Source organism: Monodelphis domestica, chromosome 1 (genome assembly GCF_027887165.1).
Source record: "Monodelphis domestica isolate mMonDom1 chromosome 1, mMonDom1.pri, whole genome shotgun sequence".
NCBI lineage: Eukaryota > Metazoa > Chordata > Mammalia > Didelphimorphia > Didelphidae > Monodelphis > Monodelphis domestica.
In genome coordinates, this window is record NC_077227.1 from 227,941,805 (window position 1) to 227,963,582 (window position 21,778).

The 21,778-nt window shown below is 33.1% G+C and overlaps 1 protein-coding gene across 3 annotated transcripts in view; it reads left to right on the forward strand.

Moving 5' to 3' along the window:
• PPP4R4 (protein phosphatase 4 regulatory subunit 4) overlaps window positions 1-21,778 on the forward strand; it is a 130,574-nt gene that overhangs the window by 56,462 nt on the left and 52,334 nt on the right. For all 3 annotated transcript variants that reach the window (XM_001365849.4, XM_007472583.2, XM_056810515.1), the window contains 8 exons: window positions 5,135-5,282; window positions 5,786-5,859; window positions 6,226-6,332; window positions 7,117-7,224; window positions 10,812-10,933; window positions 17,174-17,296; window positions 18,710-18,879; window positions 19,158-19,277. In XM_001365849.4, coding sequence (XP_001365886.1) covers window positions 5,135-5,282; window positions 5,786-5,859; window positions 6,226-6,332; window positions 7,117-7,224; window positions 10,812-10,933; window positions 17,174-17,296; window positions 18,710-18,879; window positions 19,158-19,277 — 972 coding nt within the window. The remainder of the gene's footprint in view (window positions 1-5,134; window positions 5,283-5,785; window positions 5,860-6,225; window positions 6,333-7,116; window positions 7,225-10,811; window positions 10,934-17,173; window positions 17,297-18,709; window positions 18,880-19,157; window positions 19,278-21,778) is intronic.

Here is a 21,778-nt window from a genome sequence, read left to right on the forward strand (position 1 = left end):
TTGACATTTTCCCCATTACTTTCTTAAGGATTTTTGAAGGAGTGGTGCTAGAGGCAAATCTTTAAGGGAGCTAGGAATTTTAAAATGTAGAGGTAAGGAGTAATACTATTCCACCCATCAAGGCCAACCTAATCCAAAGAAAAGAAAGATGAGACAGGGAGAACAATTAGGATGTTGTTGCAATAATTTTAAGGGAAAGACTAGAACAGCCTGAACTAAGGTGATAGCTATGTGAGTAAAGAGACCAATGTGAAAGATATGAAAGTAAAAATGGCAAGATTCCATAACTGATTGATAATTCCAAGGTTACAAACTGAAAAAATGTTGTTGCATTTTGATTAACTTGGAAATTGAGAAGAGGAATGAGCTTGAAGGGAAAGACGATGAATTCTATTTAGACTATTGACTTTGAGATGTCTCTCACATGGAAATCCCAAAAAATATTTAATGTTGTGAAATTGAAGTTCAGGAGAAAGACCAAGACTGGATATATAGACCTATGAGTCATGGGCATAGAGATAAAAATTAAAGCCTTGGAAACATGAAGTCACCAAGAGAGATTTGGGAGAAAAGAGCAAGAGTCTTAGGACAGAGCCTTGGGAACATCTAAGATTTAGGAGAGTGATATGGATGATGATTCAGCAAAGAGATGGAGATTACCGCTAGTTAGTTATTTACAAACCAATGAGCCACGTAAAGGTTTTGGGAGTGTCATATGGTGCTCTAGTGTTCTCAACCTCTGAGGACACTCAGTAGCTTCAGATTACTGTCTGAGAACTTTTCATATGGTCAGCAGAAGAAAGGGAGAGGAAAAGGATGTGTTCAGTATTCAGAGATTTTGTGTCACTAATTACTGGATTAATAAACTCAAAATAGCATTACTGAAGCAATCAATCTATGACAAACCATATAAGATTATGAGACACTTCCTATTAGCAAAGTCACTATGGACAAGAATCTTTGTGTGCCTCATAACTATTTCCAGTACTCCATTACTATGAAATTTCTGCATCTGGCTCAAGATAGAAGAAAATGGCTTTTGATCCAAATTAGTTGCTGAAAAACCTTTTTCTCAATGTTTTAATCACCTTCAAAGCTCTGTGTTATGCTGTTGTTTTAATCATGAACTAGACAGCAGGAAGTGTTGATAGGGACTAAATAGGATAATTAGACAATTAATATGATGTGTACAGAGTGGTTTAATTAGTTTTAAATGTCATATTTTGAATCCCCAAAGGACTAGAGAGTCCCACATTTAACTATAAGTATAAAGGTGGTATAGTGGATAGAGCACTGGGCTTGGAATCAGAAAAACCTGAGTTCAAATTTGATCCCAGGCACTTAATAGCAGTGTGACCCTGGGCAAGCCATTTAACCATGTTTCCCTCAATTTCCTCATCTGGAAAATGAGCTGGAAAAAGAAATGGCAAACCACTAGTACCTTTGCCAAGAAAACCCAAATGGGGTCACAAAGACTTGGACACAACTAAAACAACACCAACATAAAATGTCTCCCCTAGATAAATACATTTATAGATATAAATTTTGGAATTAGCATATCATTATTTTTCTCCAGGAGTAAGAACAATCAAGAATCAATCTATACTTTTGTCATCTTTGTGTGTGTGTATGTGTGTGTGTGTGTGTGTGTGTGTGTGTGTACATGGGGGATGGGTGGGGTGTAGGTAGGGGTGTGTGTGTGTGTGTGTGTGTGTGTGTGTTGTTGTTGTTGTTGTTGCTCTGCTATTGGTTAATGGGGGAAAAGGTCTCTTGGTAATAGACTCTACTGTACCTATAGTATCATAGATTTGGACTTAGGATAGATGCTAGAGATTATCTAATCCAACCCTCTCATTTTACAGATGAGGAAACCAAGACCCAGAAAGGATAACTGACTTGCAGAAGATCCCATAGGGAGTAAGTGTCAGATCTAGGATTCAGTCTAGGTCCTCAGACTCTTAAATCCAGCACTACTTCTCTTCTGGGATAGTCCCGCTGCCCATTTTATAAGAAGAGTCTCATACTTTTTGCATTGCTGCCAGATGATCAGGGTCTCTTTTCCTTTCCTCCTTTGCACAATATTCTTCATCCTTTTTGATACAAATTAAAATTCTCTTATGCCTCTTCAGATTTCTTTTTCTTCATTGCTTTAATTTTAAAGTACTTCATCCAGGCATATCATAAATATTTCATTCTCTCATAGAATGGCAAGGCATTCTTTTACATCTAGCTTAACTTTTTCATCTTCATTAGAGAGAAATCTACCTATACTTTGTACTGAAGTAATATTTTTTTATTAATCACAAACAAAAACAAAAAAAATAGTACACACTTTCAAATTATGGCAAAATTCCTTTAGCCTTCCATGTTTGCTATAAGCAAGATCTTGCTTGGAGAAAGTGAGAGAGAGAGTCAGAATGAGTCCCCAGGTATTAAATACCTATAATATTCTCTTATTAAAATTATCATTCCATATAAGGACTAACATGATAATAGTAAATCATAGTTCATATGGAAAAGGAATTACTGAAATGCGTGGTGATAGTTCATTTAGAACTTCTTTGTTCTTTTCAGGTGTCATTGTAACCAATTTCACTTTTATCTACTAATATTATTTCAAAAAGCCAACTTTCTGATCAATATAAAAGCCATTTCATTGGAGATTAAGTTTTTTTGGTGTGTGTTTCTATACGACATCTATAGTATTTGTTATTCAAAATAATCTTTTAGTTTGACCTGAAGGACCGCTCATATTGACTGGAAAATGACATCACACTTGAATTTAACAACTTCTCTGTTTTTTATTTAACACATTTTCCTTTTTTAAATATGGGCTTATTCTCATAAAATGCCTACTTCATGTTTGTAGAATTGAAATGGAAATACCAGCCACACTTTTATGTAAAAGGAACAATTCACTTCTCATGTAGGCATCAAGGCATGCATTTAAGCAATAGAGGAATTTACTTTTCAGTGTCTTCTGAGTTCCATGAGGAGGCACACTTATTTGTCCAGAGAATGTGGATCTCACATATGTTTATCCAGAGTTTGTGGCTCTGTGGAGGAGAACACTCATTTGGAGCTGTTCTTTTAGTTGGTAAGTATCAAACTTTTATTTTCAATTTTTTTCCCCCAAGAATGCTAGCATAGAATTCAGTTGCTTTTTAGTATTGTTACAGTCTCTTTGTGCTGGTTTCTTAACAGTGGACAGCCCAGATGTTGAGGTCAGCACAGCCAGAGATAAATCCAAATCCAGATAACTCTTGAGGATTTTTTTGAAAATTAAAGCAAATTAGATGGGGGAGTGTTCCCTCAGGCAAATCAAGACTAAAATATCCCATATGAAGATATGAAGTTGGAAAGCTTTAGACTTTCTTCTTTTACATAAAGTTTGCATAAATATGAAATGTTTTTATTATCTTCTAATGGGGACAGATTTCCTACTCTTGGAAGTTACTACAGTAGATTCATATGGACAAAACTGCACATTGTAGTCATTATTCCTTTAGTACTGCATTTTAAAATCCTTTCTGTTTTAAAGAAAATTAAAGTTCTGTCTTCTGAAATCTGTAAGTGATGTATTTATATACTGGCCATACCTAATATATCCTATTCACCATTGTCAGCACCAGAGTAATGTTTGCTGTTAAAACAGTGAAGGGGGCAACTAAGAGTCAGATGCTACTTGCAGCTTGTGCTTTAAATCATGCACCTATTCCTTGTGAGGGTTCCTTTTGGCCTAGAACTTCTAAAGGGCTTTAATCACTACCCAGTGAAATTGTCTTTGTTTTTAGAAACTATGCTTTTATGACCAAAGAATTTTGTTTAGTTATTCAGTTTGGCTTTGGGTTATTTTTTGTTTTGTTTTTTTAATGAAAGTTTGCCCTGATTTTCTGGGAATGTAATACACAAATGTTACAGAAAATAGTTCCTGTAGCTCTTTGTCATATTAGAGGGTACTGATAGATCTTCTAACACCACCATGTGAGGCCATGTGGGAATGTAGATCTGAATTTATTGCTCTTACATTAACTGAAAGTGAAATAGTTTCTCAGGTAATTTACTTATTATAGCTACCAAAGAAGAAAAGCAGTTTGATTTGTCATTTGGGTTTGTTTAAAATTATAGCAAATGATAGAAGGTAAAGTATCGGTTGAATAGGCCATATCACAGACTCAGGATAGTTTTCAGAACTTATATAAGAAAAGGTACAGACTGCAAAAAAAACCCCTCAAAACCTGTGTGACCTCTGAATCTGTTTCCTTATTGGCAAAGTGATGGGCCTGCACTAGCTGACCTCTAAAATCCATTATAGCTCTAAATCCTTCAGTTCAACACAGTTTGGTAGAGCCAGTATTATTGCATTTCTCATATTATCTTTTATATTACTGAATAAATTAAAATATCAATTATTTTATGTGAATTGTCTATAAAGGAATTTTTATTTTAACATGAAAATAAATGTGATGATGATTTTTACTTTTGAGCATTCATTCATTTTTTAAACGTGTCTAATGAAATAAAAACACAATTAAGGAAAATACTTTGGTCATTTAGTTAAAATAACTAACCGTTGCGACTTTTACATTCTTGTGCCTTATTTATGCCTTTACTAGTTAATTAATAAGGAAAATGTAAATCCTTTTCTAATGTTTCTAGCATTTTGCCTTCATGTTTCACAAGTATAGGGATCTCTTTTTTTATAATATAGAGAACAAATGGGTGAAATGTATGTTGAATGGTGAGTCATGTCTTTTTTGTGTGTGTTAAATTAGATGACAGCTTGCTTCTTTATTGGATAGATGACAGATAAAGCTATATTACATGAGAAAATACCTACACTCTTTAATGTGCTTAAACATTTAAGTTTTATTTGCATTTTTATTCAATAATAACTTTATTTTCTCTACCACATAATAATCTCTCAAACCTATATTTTGAAAGATTTGTAGGATCAAATAAATGAATATTAGTTGGTTAACTAAAGGAAGTAAAGATAGGAAGTAAAGATCACATTTATTTCTGTGACTTAGAAAAGAAAAATGTCTGATTCCTACTCTACTGAATTTGTATTTTAAACTATTTTTTACTGTACTATGAATAAATAGCATCCTTACTCTTTATGGTTATACAGGAAGTCCTGCATGTTGCAGGGGTGGAAATGCAATTAACTGCTGCAGCTTCATTTTTGACCATTCTACAAGAGGAATCAGTATCAATTCATACTTATTCTCACTCATTCCTACATATCATTCTACAGCATGTGGAGCACAGGGATGCAGGTCAGGTGATTATTTCTGTGAATGTTTATTGTCCTTTTTAGACAGGCTATACAGGATAATTTGAAATCAAAATGTCCATTAACAATAATTAAGTGATATTCTGCCAAGTGGTAGTGTAATTTAAAGTAGTATGACTTTCCTCAAATATAATAGGTAAAAATTCAGTATCTTTACAAATTGAAAAATTGTTTTCACTTCATAAGATAATTTCATGCATCTTTTTAAAAAAAACTGTTTTTATTTATATTTATAGCAAAAATAAATCACTTTATTTGAAGACAAAATGACCAAACAGTGCCAAAAAAAATTTTTTGTTTGAAACTAGAAATCTTTTTCTTTTTTTTTTTTTGCCAAATACTGATTTGAACAAAAAGGAGGAAAGACACCAACACATTATTTTTCTAAGTTTATTATTAAAATTATTGTAAATATTAATATGCCAAGTTGAATCTAATTGATGAGTGTGATAGTTGAAGTAATCTGGTGTATGATATATTTAACAGGTGTCAGTAATGCATGGCTGGAAACTCTCCTATCAACAATAGAATCTCTGCCAAAAGAAATCTTAAGACATGAGGTAATTTTCCCCCCTTTTTCATTATTATTAATGTTTCTTTTTCTAAGGAGTTTAATGGAGAAGATAAAAAGTAGAAAATATATTTTTCCAATAATTTTTTTCTTTTTTAATCTTTAAATAATATGCACAATGTTTTTACAAATAGGAAAATTATTACAATCCAAGTTACATTCAGGAATATTTCCTCATCACTCTTGAGTGAAAAGTAGAAGGATTTCATTTGAGCTATTTTTCTTTTCTTTGCCATCAAACTGGTTTTCATTAATGGTATTATTCATTGAAATAACAAAAGTGTATTATTCATTGAAACATTAATTCCAAGTATTTATAACATTATGTGAATTTTCTCAACTTTTTTCTTTGCAGATTTTGAATCCACTTGTTTCCAAGGCACAGCTGTCCCAAACACTCCAATCTCGTTTAGTTAGCTGTAAAATTTTAGGAAGATTGGCCAACAAATTTGAAGCCCATGTGTGAGTATTTGTCCCTGAGCTTTAGCTGATAATTTTAATAGTTAAGTAATATAAAGTGTATATTATTTCATAAGAATATATTTTTTATTAATTTTAATAGTTAAGTAATATAAAGTATATATTATTTCATAAGAATATATTTTTATTATTTTATAGTGTATAAAAATAGAGATGTTTTAAATTTTATAGCTCTGCCATGCATGATACATTTTGTATGAAATCTTTTGTATGATACATAAACAAATTATGATACATTTTATGATATTTGATTTTTTCTAGACATTATGATAATTTTAAAATATTTTATGTCATTGTCATCTTCTTACAATTAATATTCCTAAAGATGAAATGGCAAAACTTTGTGGATTTTTCAAATTGGTAGATAGGCTTTAAAGAAGTAATTCTACCATTATAAATCCTTTTCATGTAACTCAGCAATTAGGTACAATTTGTGCTTGTGAGAGGTTCTGAATATGTAATGCAGTGTTTTTTTATTATAATGTGGTCTGGAAAATATAGACTGATCATCTGGAAGAAATAAGATGATAGTTTGATTATCAATATGATGAAAGCCATAATCTGACAACCTTGCCTCCTCAACTTTAGCTGCTATTTACAAAGTTAGTCATTACAAAAATTAATTTCAGTTTGTGTGTTGTTCCTAGGTAGATGATACTATTCATATCTGCTACTTAAATGATTTCTTTATGTAACTATGTGTATTTTTTGTAACATTGATATAAAAAAAATTACATTTCATTTATATGTTTATTTTTCCCTTTAGCATTAAAAGAGAAATACTTCCTCTGATGAAATCCCTCTGCCAAGATGTAGAATACGAAGTTCGATCTTGCATGTGTCATCAGTTAGACACCATAGCTCAGGGTATAGGGTAAGCATGCTTTTAAAAAGTTTTTTTTTTTAATATAATTGTCTTACAACCATTATCTGTGTTATAAGGAATCATACCACTGTAAGAAGTCCTTGGGAAATAATGAGAACTGTTCTTTCTTCTACTGTATTGTGGGTGCTGTTTTGAAAGCTAAAACCAAAAAACCAATTATTTAGGATGTATTGAAGATAAGATTTGAAATTAATCTTATGTTATAATATTCTGCCTCCTCATCATCTTATCCCCAACCACAATGCTTTCTCAAAAACTGCAGCCTCATTTAGTTAATTGTAACTCCAAATAATTGAATCCAGGAAGGAATTATGGCCTATGACAGGCCATTCTTATAACCTAACTATGGTATTTTCATCCATTTTGCTGCTTTTGTTATATGATTTGGTTTTAGAAATTTAACAATGATATCTGATTTTTATCATTTCCTGTGAAACCCCAGGCTTATGTTGTCTATCCCTGGCATGCTCCTCTCTCATTTTGTATATGGGGTTTAACAAGTACTAACATAGGATACCTAATTCTCTTATTCAGAAAAATAGATCATGGGCCAAGCCTGTCTCTTCATTTCCTGCCTCATTCCATAGTGATAAGAAAAGAAGGGGAAAGCACACCTTAGAAACAAACTAAGTGCACCAATTCTAAATAGATGCTAAATGCCCAAAGAGTCTTTGTGTTTATCAGAAGCCTTTCTTTAGTACTTTCTTATATAGTTAAGGACAGTGGCCTTTTCCCCTATATTTGCTTTTTGTTTCTAGATTATAATTTGCTCTCCACCATCACCATTTTGTTTTGGTTTCTTATCCAACTTGAAAGGTTTCTTGACTAGGATGGATTTTGATTGTTCTCTGTGATTCAGAGTAGATAGAATATGATCCTGAGTCATACCTGTAAAAGGATCTAGTAATTCTACTATAGAATAATTACTTATGATACCTTATATGGCAAAAAGACCCTCTCTCTAGCCCCTCTTTGGAGTAATCAATCTCCTAAAATTATTCTTCTGAAGGGTCCCTAATGCTAACCTAGTTCTTTTAGGAGTCTCATGAAATGAACTCAATCTGGCCCATATTCACACCCCTGACTAAGCAAAGCTCTTACCATATTGGTAGAATAGCCAATTACTTCATCTGAATTTTTCTGCATGTTATATTTCATACTCTTCTATAAAGTGGTAAGATTCTCTTGAATCTGCCCTGAAATATTCATCTACATACAAAGAATTTTTTAGTAATAGAAGATATCTAATGAGATTTAAAACATGTTAAAATCCATTTTATAAATCAGTATCTAGTTTTATCTATATTTATTTACCACAGAGCTCTATTGCACTATTGAAAGTACCAAATCATGTTTTAATTGATTTCCCATAGTTGGGAGAAATCACAAGAAAAACCTAATCAGACATGTAGATAAAAATTGACATCTCAATAGAAACTTATATTAAAATGCAGAGTTGGTTTCTTTGCTTTTCTCATAGGTATCATGAAGAAATTGCATCTTTAATGTATAAAAAAATTTATGATTATCTTTGTTTTGTTACCTGGAACCAACTAATTAAGCCTGTCTCTGTATCACTAAAAGTTTTTTAAAAATGCTACCTAGAGAGTAGTACAGGTATCCTTTCCACATTGCTACTTTCTCTATTATGGTTTTGACATTTTACAAGTTGGCATAAAAAATTTGGGGAGATTTTGCAGAAGCCAGGGACCACTTGTGAAGGTCAGCAGATGAAATAGAAAAAGTTTAGAAACTCAGATATACACAAAATATATGTGTAATATTATATAAAATTAACATTTTAACTTTTAATACTATAGCATACACAATTTCTTTTTTTTTAAGTTAAAATAAGTAAGATGTTAAAGTTGCAAAAATGATGTAAAAGCCAGCACATAACATACTAAAAATGTAGAAATATCTTAAAATTTTTAGTCACTCATTGATGCATACAATATGTATATTATTGTTGTTTTTAATGTCCTTTGTTATACATATGGTATGTTCAGTATTATTCTTCTCAATTTGTTTCACTTTTTAAAAAACCTAATTTTTTTGTATTTTTCAATTTTAATGCAGTATTTTTGCTTAACATTGACCTACACATAGCGATCAAATACTTAACCCAAATTTTACAATAAGGTAGTGTAAACATAAAAGAAAATGAAAAAATTCAGGTTTTTTTCTCTTGTATAAAAATTTTTATGTGGGTTTTTCAGATCGTGGTAGCACCACACCCTTAACCCCTACAAGTTGGAAGGGATAAATATTGTGAATAATTCAATTTAATAAACAACTTTCACTTCTAAGAGGAGATGAATCCTTTATCATAAAATTATATACTGGCTTACATTGTGGAAGAATTAAAGAATTCCACAAGTCCAAATTGTTTTGAGATCTTTATAGGTCCAGCTTTCCTTCATTTTATATATAGGGAAACTGAGAGCCTGAAAAGTAAAGTGATTTGATCAAAGCCTTATAAATAGGATATAGTAAGAACTAGGATTCAAACTAGAGTCTTTTCACTTCAAACAGGGTTTCTTCCACTGTATTGTGCAGCAGCATATGTACATATGTACAAAATCTATATGAGACAACTATTTCCAAGTGTACCATCATATATGGATTAAAATTCTCTCCTCATTTTCCCTAATAATAATCCTTTACTCAAATTTTTAAAAACAAAGGAGTTAAAGCCTGTTCCCTTAAGAAACTACTGCTGGTGTTTTTATGATTTCAATCATTCCTTCAAAGTGCATTCATTTGCTATACTGTAAATGTAGCCTCATACCCATGCCTTAGTGATAGCTTGAATTTTTTCAGTGTATGCTGCACCTTTCACTGAATAATTTTGATTTTCTCATTGAATTGTGTATAATTATGACTCATGCCATCTTATGTATAAACAGGGAACCCAAACACATCATAAGCTTTCCTTTGACACTGTTGATATTACACAAGATAGTCATTGCAATGACATTTGATAATGAGTAAACAAAGCCCAAACTAAGATAATAAATAAGGATCTTTTGCACATATAAATATAATTTCTGTTCTGAAACTATTTTGGACACTAATCTCATTTATGACTTCTAATGGCATATATCATTCCTTCAGGCAGAAATTATTTTCTTGTAGTAACATGATCTAAATTTTTGAGAATAATCTCTACTCTGACATCTAGATATGGACATTCTATTTGGCTTCTTGCATTTATAATTATTAATGAGTTACTAGAGTCAATTCATCTTTTTCTGGAGTTTTCTTATAATGAAGTCTTCAATCTATAATATATATGTAATTTACATAATCTATATAATTTATATATCATATATATTCTATATAATGCAGTTATTAGCTTTCTATAGATAGCTATGGACAATTGGAGCTGATTTGTAAAAATTTGAATGCTTATTGAATCCTTTAGTTATTGGTAGGTTATCTTTTTTCTGCATTCAGTTAAAATCTTTTGTACAAACCATATCTTTATATTTCTTTGTATTCTTTGCAAATGCTGTGTATTAATGAGTATTTTAATAGATTCCCCCCCCCCAATTATCTTACTCATTGTGCAGGGCAGAACTAACCAAAAGTGTCGTGCTTCCTGAATTAATAGAACTAACTAGAGATGAGAGCAGCAGTGTACGACTTGCAGCATTTGAAACTTTAGTTAATCTGCTTGAAATATTTGATACAGGTAAGTTCTATTGTTTATATATACACATACATCATCGTTTCTGTGTATCAACATACATGTGTTTTTTTCTTATATGATTTAAGTAATATAAATCTGGCCACTAGATTATTCTCAGCTCTCCAAATGATTAAGAAACTAATTCTCTCCTATCTTATTTTTATAATACATTATCCTTTTAAAGCACTCTTTCCAAAGTGTTTTATGAATCTCACAATAGTTCTTTAAATAAATAGTACAAGTCTTTGTCATTTGCAGATTCCAGTAAAAACTAGTAAAACCTACCAAAAATATGGAATGTTCAGCTTAGAGAATTAAAAACCTTGCTGCCAAAGTTGTCACAACTCTGATACCTTTTGTCTTGGACATGCCTTGACTTCAATGGAAAAGCTGATGCTTTTTGACCCACCATTACATCTGTTCACTAAAAGTAGCACATTTAGCAATAGTATGTAATATTAGCAGGTTGCAAGACTTGACAGTAACTATCTGCTGTTGTCAGTGGCACTTGAATGCCTAAAGCACTACTAGTCATCCCATTAACAGCATTAACAGTATACAATATATAAAGCTAAGTTTCATGAAGCAATCAGGGATACCAGAAGAATGAAACTCAAGGAACAGTAACTTTGCATTTCTACAGATTTGCTGTAGCTTCTGCCATTTTGCATTTATAAAAATTAAACTTGTTGCTTTATTTAAATAAAAAAAAGTCAAAGAAAAGAAAAGAGAATTAATAGGCAGGTAATTTGGTAGATATCAGTAATAATGGGATAGTTCATCCAAGTGAGATTGGCTTTTCATGTAGAGAGCAGTATGAAATGTCAGCTGTCTGCAAGGTCTTGAAGAGACTTGAGGAATAGAAGAGATAAAGTAATAAGTGATTGATTTTAGAATACTCATTATCCCCAGGTTCTTAATCTGTGCTCATTTGCAATTACTTTTATTTGGTTGTTTTAGAAGCAGCCATGGAGTAGTGGATAAAAGCTGATCTTGAAGCCAGGTGCCCCAACACATATTAGCCATATGACCTGTGACCTGGGCATATTACTTAAACTTTTAGTACTCTAGACAGTTTTTCAGTACTTCAAGTTGCAGAGAATGTGCTGATCTGCATTATTAGAAGTAATTTCTGGGGCAGCTAGGTAGCCAAGTAAATAGAGAGCCAGGCCTGGAGATGGGAGATCCTGGGTTCAAATGTGGTCTCAGTCTAGCTGCAAGCAATTCCACTGGGTTATACATGTTTTATTACTTGAAATCTATTTCCATATTATTCATATTTGTAGTAGAGTAATCTTTTAAAACCACAACCCCAAATCATATACCCATAAATCAAATGTCGTCTTCTGTGTTTCTACTCCCATAGTGCTTTCTTTAGATGTAAATAGCATTCTTTTTTTATAAGTTCAACAGGATTTTTCTTGATCATTGCAGGGCTACTAGTAGCAAAGTTGTTTACTTTTGATCATTCCATAATGTTTTAGTTACTGTGTGCTATGCTATCCTGGTTCTGTACATTTTATTCCACATCAGTTCATGGAGATCTTTCCAGTTCATATAGTAATCAAGCAGTTTATCATTCCTTATAGAATAATAGTATTCCATCACCATCATGCACCACAATTTGTTCAGCCATTCCCCAATTGAAGGACACCCCCTTTTTTCCAATTTTTTGCCATTGTAAAAATTAAAGTAAATATACAATAATTTCAAATATTATATTTTAAGAGATTTATTAATGATCATTAGAAATAAAGAAATAAAAAGATAACAAAATTAAAAACCACATGCCCGTGGCTAATCTACCTGTTCAAAAACCCCACTTACCACCACGGTTGCAACCCAGTAAGCAAAAAAAGCAAAAAAAAGCATTAAATTTATCCCTCTGTCTATAGGAAGTATGCAATGACAGGAAGTCAGTGGGCTCCTGAAGAATGCGATTTTTAGGTAACAGATTTCCAATTTTATACCACCACAAAAAGCATGGTTATAAATATTTTTGTACAAACTTTTTTTTTTCTCTCTTTGGGGTACAAACCCAGTAGTAGTATAGCTGGATCAAAGGGCAGGCAGTCTTCTAAAGCCCTTTGAGCATAATTCCAAATTGCCTTCCAGAATGGTGGGATCAATTCACAATTTCACCAGCAATGAAATAGTATCCCATTTTGCCACAACCCCTCCAACATTTATCATTTTCCTTTCTGTCATATTAGCCAATCTGATAGGTGTGAGGTGATACCTCAGAGTTGTTTTGATTTGCATTTCTCTAATCGGGAGGGATTTAGAACACTTTTTCATGTGATTATTGATAGTTTTGATTTCCTCATCTGAAAACTGCCTATTCATATCCCTTAACCATTTGTCAATTGGGGAATGACTAGGTTGTTGTTGAACATTAGCTATGATATAGCCAAACATAATATCAAAAAAGTATTGATATAATATATGTTTTTATAATGTGTACATAATTAACTTTATTTAAGTGTATTATTGAGGAAATCAAGGAAAATTCATCATTAATGCTGAAAGTAGTAAAATATGAAGATTAATTCAATAAATATTAAGTGCTTACTACATGCAGAGAACTGTGCTTAGCTCTGAGGAAGTAATACAAATTATATATCATATGGTCACTGTCCTGATGTAGTTTATAATATAGTAGATAATAAAAATAATAAAGGCAACCAACAGAATAGCATTCAGAAGGAGACAAATTTAGGGTAGTTCCTTATATTGCAGAGGAAATTGCTCTTCAGGTACATGTATGAGCTTCATAATAGAAAGATCTAATTGATAGAGTGACTCATAAGTCAGCAGTATAATATTTCAATAATAACAGTAATCCCCTCAAAGCCCAACCCATCATCCATGTCACAAGGGGGAAACATTAGCAAAGTAAGAGAAAGGCAGCAAGGTTAATGAATAGCAAAGACTTCTGGTTTTGGTAGAAGCTTGACAGCAGCCCTGAAATTGGGCTTTGGCTTACTACTAATTAGATTCACACATGGGCACACACACAGACACGCAATACACATACACATATAGCCCTCAACCCCAGCCAATCTGATGTAGCTACATCCCTGAATCTAAAATAGTTGGGTCACTATAGGCATAGAGGCAGAGCCTATTTGAAACCATTCTGATTATGAGCATGACACAGGGGACAGCAGAACATGTGGCACCCCTTTGAATTCTGGTACCAAAAGAAGACAAGATACATCAGAACAAATCAGAAATACTAATATCCTTCCTGCTGGGAATGTTTTGTTGCAGATAATGGCCTCTAAACTGGGCAAACCACAAATACACATGACTGAATTCAATGAAGAATTTAAGTTCAATTTTATTCAATTGTATTGTGTGCCAGAACAAAATTGGAATTAGGCTTTATCAATGATAGGCAAGGACATCATATAACTTTTTGTCAAAATTTTCTCAGCTTTGTGTTATGTAACAATATAGTGAAGAGAAGTACTACTTAATGTAAGAAATAAGAGTGGAAGTTGAGGGGTTACTCAAATCCAAGGAAGAAAAAAACTGAAAATTTTGAAAGTATTGAAAATATATACTTACCATAAACTTCCTGATAATGAATGGCAGAAATAATGCTAATGTCTCAAATAATTGTGAGAAGTTGAACATTCATAAAATGGAATTTCAAAAACATCTGAGTTTAATGGGATGGAGTCCAATAAGCTAGCTGTACCAAAACAGAATAATTTTAAAAATCTGATATATACTATATTATATCTATAGAGATACATAGGATCATAGATTATAATCTATAGAATGGTAAGCTATGGATGCTATAACCATCTCCCTTGATATTTGATAGAGTACAAAAGTCTTTAAGACCTGCACACAATATTATATGCTGAGACTGTTGTCACAGTAAAGGAACATAAGAGAAAAACTAAAGCTACATAGGAATACTCCTAGGGACAGACATCATATATAATTATGGTAGAAGTAGTTTGAGAAAACTATCAAAGAAAAGGTTTCGCATCTTATTTGTTAAGAAAAAGAAAAGAGGATCACTGACACATTTTTAAAAATATGTACAAAAGAAAAACTGAACTAAGACCCGAAAAAAGTACAAACAGGACAGCTTTGAAAGTTACATGTGGAATTTATTGCATACTTAAAAGGAAAGCAAGCTGTGTGTAATAAAGATTCATGATTTCATATGCAACCGTCCTTTTATATTTCACTTTGTAAATTAAAGTTATTATTTTATTTCATAATTTTAAAATAAAGAAAAATTATGAAGACCTGAAGGAACACATTAGACATTGAAAGATTACATCAATATTTAGCTAATACACCCAATAGGAAATTTAAACAACATATTAGTTCATTAAAGGGAAAGAAAATGAAACGTAGAAAGGAATATAGACTATAAAAGTAAAATCAGAAATTCCTCATGCTCTTTAACCAGTAATAAAGGGGAAAACTAAAAAAGGCTAAGGTTTTGGAAACAGCACAAAGAATCAAACAGCTCAACATCAATCCAAAATAACAAAGGCCTTGAGAAGCAAAGAAATTAAGAGGAAAGAGAAATTATCCCTCCCTCTTCCCTATCTCCAAAGGAGGACAATGTGGAAAATTTCAGTTCTTTTTGTGGTTGAAAGAAGTCCAGAACAGCAAAACACAAGTTGGGTCAAAGATAAAACAGAAAGCTGGTTTACTTTTGACATGATTAATGACAGAATAGTTACATCAAAGAAGTAACTGAAACTCTGCTGTGAAAACTAGGAAGCATCAGGTCTAGTTAAGATCCATACTTAATCGCTCAAATGCTTCATAGTGGTGTATGAATTTAATAGACTCTAGGAGCTAGAGATAATGCATAGTTTAGATAAGACAGTTAAAACATGTTTAATATGGAGTTGTAGGCAGATAACAAGAATAAAAAAATAATACATAAGAGAGGTGCAGACAGAATACTCTGAAGTCTAAAGAGAAAATGTTCATTAGCAAATGGAGAAATCCAGTCAAGTTACATGGATAGCTTAGCAGTTGTTTAATTCTATTTTTTCATTATTTTAGACATTATCTTTTTCAAAAGATTATAAGGTCATGGAGTGCAGGGAAATGTCTTATACTTCCCTGTATCCCCTCAAAAATGTTGTCAATGTGTATTTTTAATTAGTTATTATAATGTTAAAATCATTGTAAAATCTCCTGTTTGGGTTGTCTTTAAAATGGAACATCATGGCAAAGTAGGGACATTAATTCATTGCTGGTGGAGTTGTGAACTGATCCAACCATTCTGGAGGGCAATTTGGAACTATGCCCAAAGGGCGATAAAAGAATGTCTACCCTTTGATCCAGCCATAGCACTGCTGGGTCTGTACCCCAAAGAGATAATGGACAAAAAGACTTGTACAAGAATATTCATAGCTGTGCTCTTTGTGGTGGCCAAAAACTGGAAAACGAGGGGATGCCCATCAATTGGGGAATGGCTGAACAAACTGTGGTATATGTTGGTGATGGAGTACTATTGTGTTAAAAGGAATAATAAAGTGGAGGAATTCCATGGAGACTGGAACAACCTCCAGGAAGTGATGCAGAGCGAGAGGAGCAGAACCAGGAGAACATTGTACACAGAGACTGATACACTGTGGTATAATCGAACGTAATGGACTTCTCCATTAGTGGCGGTGTAATGTCCCTGAACAATCTGCAGGGATCCAGGAGAAAAAACACTATTCATAAGCAGAGGACAAACTGTGGGAGTAGAAACACCGAGGAAAAGCAACTGCCTGACTACAGTGGTTGAGGGGACATGACAGAGGAGAGACTCTAAACGAACACTCTAATGCAAATATTAACAACATGGCAGTGGGTTCAAATCAAGAACACATGTGATACCCAGTGGAATCATGCGTTGGCTACGGGGTGTCGGGGAGAGGAAAAGAAAATTATCTTTGTCTTTAATGAATAATGCACGGAAATGATGAAATAAAATATTATAAAATTTTTAAAAAAAGAAAGAAAACCACACATTAAAAAAATAAAATAAAATGGAACATCATTGCATTTTTGTACTAAATGAAGTGTAATTGTGCCTAGAGGTAGAGGAGAGTTATATAAATTTTGAAAAAATTTCTTATTTCTAGAATGATAAAATAGTGTGGTTTGCTTCATGGACTTTAGACATATATATATATATTTTTTCCCATTATGTATAAAATGTGTAATCCTATTTAAATCACTAATTCTGTGGTGTTTTTTTTCCAGATGACAGAAGTCAGACTATACTTCCTTTAGTAAAATCGTTTTGTGAAAAATCTTTCAAAACAGATGAAACGATTCTTCTTTCTTTATCTTTACATTTAGGGAAACTATGCCACGGATTGTATGGTATGATGACATAATTATAAAAATTCTAATAATAAAAATAAAGTTTTCTTTTTCTCATGTCTTCTTTTATTCAGACATTGCATTTAAGATTCTTATTCTGTAATTTCCCCCTCCATTACCCCATACCTCACCTGACAGTATTAGAATAATAACAGGATAAAGACTTGTCCTAAGATGGTTTCTATCTGAGCTCCATCTATTGAGAAAAGCAAGGATAAGAATTATGACTCACATTTACATAATATTTTATTATTTGAAGCATTCTCTGTATTTCATGTCATTTGATTCTCCCAATGTATCCCTGTTTTACAAGGTTATTTCACCTTGTTGACTCTTATCTGTAAAACAGGGATAGTACAGCTAGTACTTTTCCACTGTATCCCACAGCTTCTTTTATAGCATGGGCATTGGCTGATAGTACTATATCTATCACTTACTATTACTTACTTTCTATAAAAAATGGAGGAATTAGGAGATAGTATTTTTCAAAGCATTTTCATTGTATAATTAATTTAGCTTTTTTTTTTTAACCCTTACTTTCCATCTTGGAGTCAAGACTGTGTATTGGCTCCAAGGCAGAAGAATGGTAAGGGCTAGGCAATGGGGGTCAAGTGACTTGCCCAGGGTCAAGCTGGGAAGTGTCTGAGGCCAGATTTGAACCTAGGACTTCCCATCTCTAGACCTGGCTCTCAATCCACTGAGCCACCCAGCTGCCCCCTTAATTTAGCTTTGATACATGTCAGTCTCTCCTCCTTGAACAAAGCTTGATAACAAGCATTTATTTTCTGTTTTAAGTTGTTGGAATATTTTGGTAAAGTATCAGAGCAATATTTAATCACCTTACTGATACATGTCAGTCTCTTCTCCTTGAACAAAGCTTGATGACAAGCATTTATTTTCTGCTTTAAGTTGTTCAAATATTTTGATATAGTACAGAGCAATATTTAATCTCCTTAAGGACAGGTACTGTCCTACTTGTCCAGAAGACTGAATATGATGCTTGACAGAATAAGCACTGAATCTCTCTGTTTCTGTCTCTCTTTTTTCTTTGTCTCTACCTCTGTCCTCTCCTTTCCTCCTTCCCACACCCCCTCCAACTCCCCTCTCAAATTATAGGATTAATTCTGCTAATATTGGTAATGTATTAAATATCCTTAGTATTCTATATGAAAGGGCAAATAGACCTTTTTTCTACCATTAACAAGCTTATTCTCTTTAAATAAAAATAAATCTGCATAACCTTTTGGGTCTCTTTAGTCACATTTCTTTTTTGTTTTAGCATGCCATTTTTTTCTTTATTAACTTTTTACAACCAATGCTTTATTATGAATTTATTCATTTTATCTTCTGATTTTTCACTGTTTCTCATGTTTTTAATTTTAAAATGAAATCATATTACTGCTTTTATTTCAGGAATTTTGACTCCAGATCAACACTTGAGATTCTTGGAGTTTTATAAGAAACTCTGTACATTGGGTTTGCAACAGGAAAATGGGCATAATGATAATCAGGCTCTACCCCCAAATCTAGAGCAGGAAAAGAGATATGCAACAGTGAGAAAGAACTGTGCTTACAACTTTCCAGTAAGTTATTAATTTTCCACTCAGAAGAAATATATATTTTAATAACTTTTGGAAAAAAATTAGAAATTCTATTAAAAACTTATTACTATAGTTTACATGTTACTCTTTGTTTTCTCTGAATGTGCAGAAAAATAAATTTCTCTATTGTTCTTCCCCTAATATTGGTTCCAAACAAGTGATGGTTATATAGATATTATTTCAAATTAAAAATCATTATAACTAAATTTACATTAAGTTTTGATGTGCTCCCCCCCAATCTTTTCACTGTTTTCAAACAGGCTATGATTGTTTTTGTGGATCCTAAGAACTTTCATATGGAACTTTATTCCTCATTCTTCTGCCTTTGTCATGATCCTGAAGTGCCAGTCAGACACACTATTGCTATTTGCTTCTATGAAGTAAGTCTAAGAATTCCACATAATTTTACTTTGGTGCAGATTGTACACAGGTTAATGTCTGATTTTATGAGAATTATACTTTGGATTTTTATTACTTTTAAAAAATAATATTTTTTAATCTTCATTTTGTGTCCTGATCTGTGATTTAATTGGTATAGGTTCTTTTGTAAATTCTCTCCATAAATGCAGAGAGGCACCTGCTTTACACCTTATCATGTTCAAGAGTTGCCAGAGGCCCAGAGTGGTAATGACTTCCCTGTCTTCTCACAGCTAGCTTGTGGCAAAGGCAGGATTTGAAACCAAATTTTCCTCCTTCTAAGGTTGACACTTATCCACTTCCCCACACTTCCTTCCCTCTGGTGTATTTTCACTTAGGATATCTAGGATCCTTCTATCCTTCTTTTGTATTCAATTCCTGAGCACTGGACTTAGGAACTCACTATTGTATCTTTATTTTGAGTGTGTTCACACAATATCTGAATAGCAGTTTGTGTAGTTGTCATTTTTTACTAAACCTGTAATTACATCATTATAGGGAGCTCCTGGTAAAGCTCTTCCTCTTCCCAGGCAGATCAGTGTCTTCTCCAGCACACATTCTTAATGAGTTGCCAATGACACTGAACCATTCACAGGCTTACTCAGTTTCAAACAACCAGAATGTACCAGAAGACCCCTAGTCTTCCTGCCTCCAAAGCCAGTAGTCTATCTACCTCATCATGCTGCCTTCTCTTAATAAATTAGGGGTAGAGTTTGGATCTGTGATTTCACTAGTAAAGAGAAATCCCAAATGAAGAATCTTCCTCTATTGAATCAGGTTGACACTTTGTCCACACTTCTATTTTTAAAGCATTTCTTAGAGCCCTGAAAGGTCCAGTGACTTAGCCGGGCTCACACAGACAGTATGTGTCAGAGGCAGGTCTTCCTGACTTCTAGGCCTGTCTTGGATAACATACCAAGGCCCTGGGCTACTCTTATTGATAATATCAGTAGAAATATATGATTTGAATACATCATGTGCTATATAATATATCCTTAAATTACAAATTCTGGACTAATCAAACTGAGGACAAATATAAAGTTAAGAAGTACATCATTTACTTTTTAAATTAAATTAACTTAAATGAAGTGGATTATATTGAGGTGAGTCTTTGGGACCATTTGTTGAAAATAATGGCTACAAAGTTATTTTCTCTTGTGCTTTATCTTTTCATTAAAAATATTCATAGCAATGTAGAAAATTTGTCCTATGAATTAACTTCCATGAAATTTCTTGTTATGGGAATACTAAGATTGTTAAATCCTTTCTCCTCTCATTTGTTTTGGCCAAAACATTCTTAATATTTTAAAATTAGGAGGGGCAGTGTAATGTAATGTACATTTTAGTTGAACTAGACTCTGTATTCCCTTCCTCTGCATATAAACAGACTATCACCCATAACTGGAATATAGTATTTTTTTTAATCTATATTGCTTAAAATCTTTATCTACCTTCAAAATTTAGCTTAGATATCATCTCTTCTATGAAGATTTCTCACATCCTTCCAATTGTCATTGCTCTTCCTTTTCAAATTACCTTAGATTATACTTGTGTGCATGCTGTATCTTTCTTTCCCTAATATAATGAAATCTCCTAGGTTGCCAGGCTTTTTTTGTGTGTGTGTGTGTGTATGTATGCTTTTATGCCTAGTGTTACAAGGGAATCACTTTAAAAGACTGATATATGTTAATTTAAGGTCGCCAAGGAATTCAGCTATGTAATTCCTAAATTAAAACTCAAGTCAGCAGTCAATCTTTTATGGAGTTTAATTACAATAGGAGGAAGAAAGGAATTCGAGATAGAGAGAGAGAAAAAGGGAGAGAAGGGAATAGGGCTTAAATACCCCTTCTGTTTAGGCTGGGCCAAAAGGCCCAAGCCCTTAGATAGCTGGGGCAAAGAAAAGAGATCAGTCCCTATTACTCACGTGACCAAAATGGAGAAACAGTCTCAGAGGCCCCCACCTTCAGCTTCCTTCAGAGCAAGCTTCTCAGAGCACACCTCAACCACTCCGGCCAACTCCTCAACCACCCCCGAGTCTCCAGACTCCCCTATCTTTAAGGAAACCCTCCAAGTTGCCTCCCCTCAGTCCTCACATCTACCAATCACCTGTCCATCAATTTCCCTGTGCCAATGGAGGCTCTAGCTTAAACCCAGGACCGCCCAGAGGTCTCTGGCTTTTGCACATGTCTGTTGAAGGTCATATTTTCAAATAATTAAATCTTTGATCCTTTGCTACAGCCCTTTCTAAATCCTGTTAACCTGAGTAGGGTAGAGATTGGAATAATTAAATTTTGATCTAGGCTGCAGCCCTTACTCAATCCTGTTAGGACTGAATAGGGTGGAGATTGATTCCAAGTATCTCCATTGTATCAATTCTAAAATCAATCATGACTCAAAGAAATTCCTGTTCTATGCTTAAGCATAGGTCAAAGTCCTTTCCATTGTTCAGCAAAAGGTTTTTGTC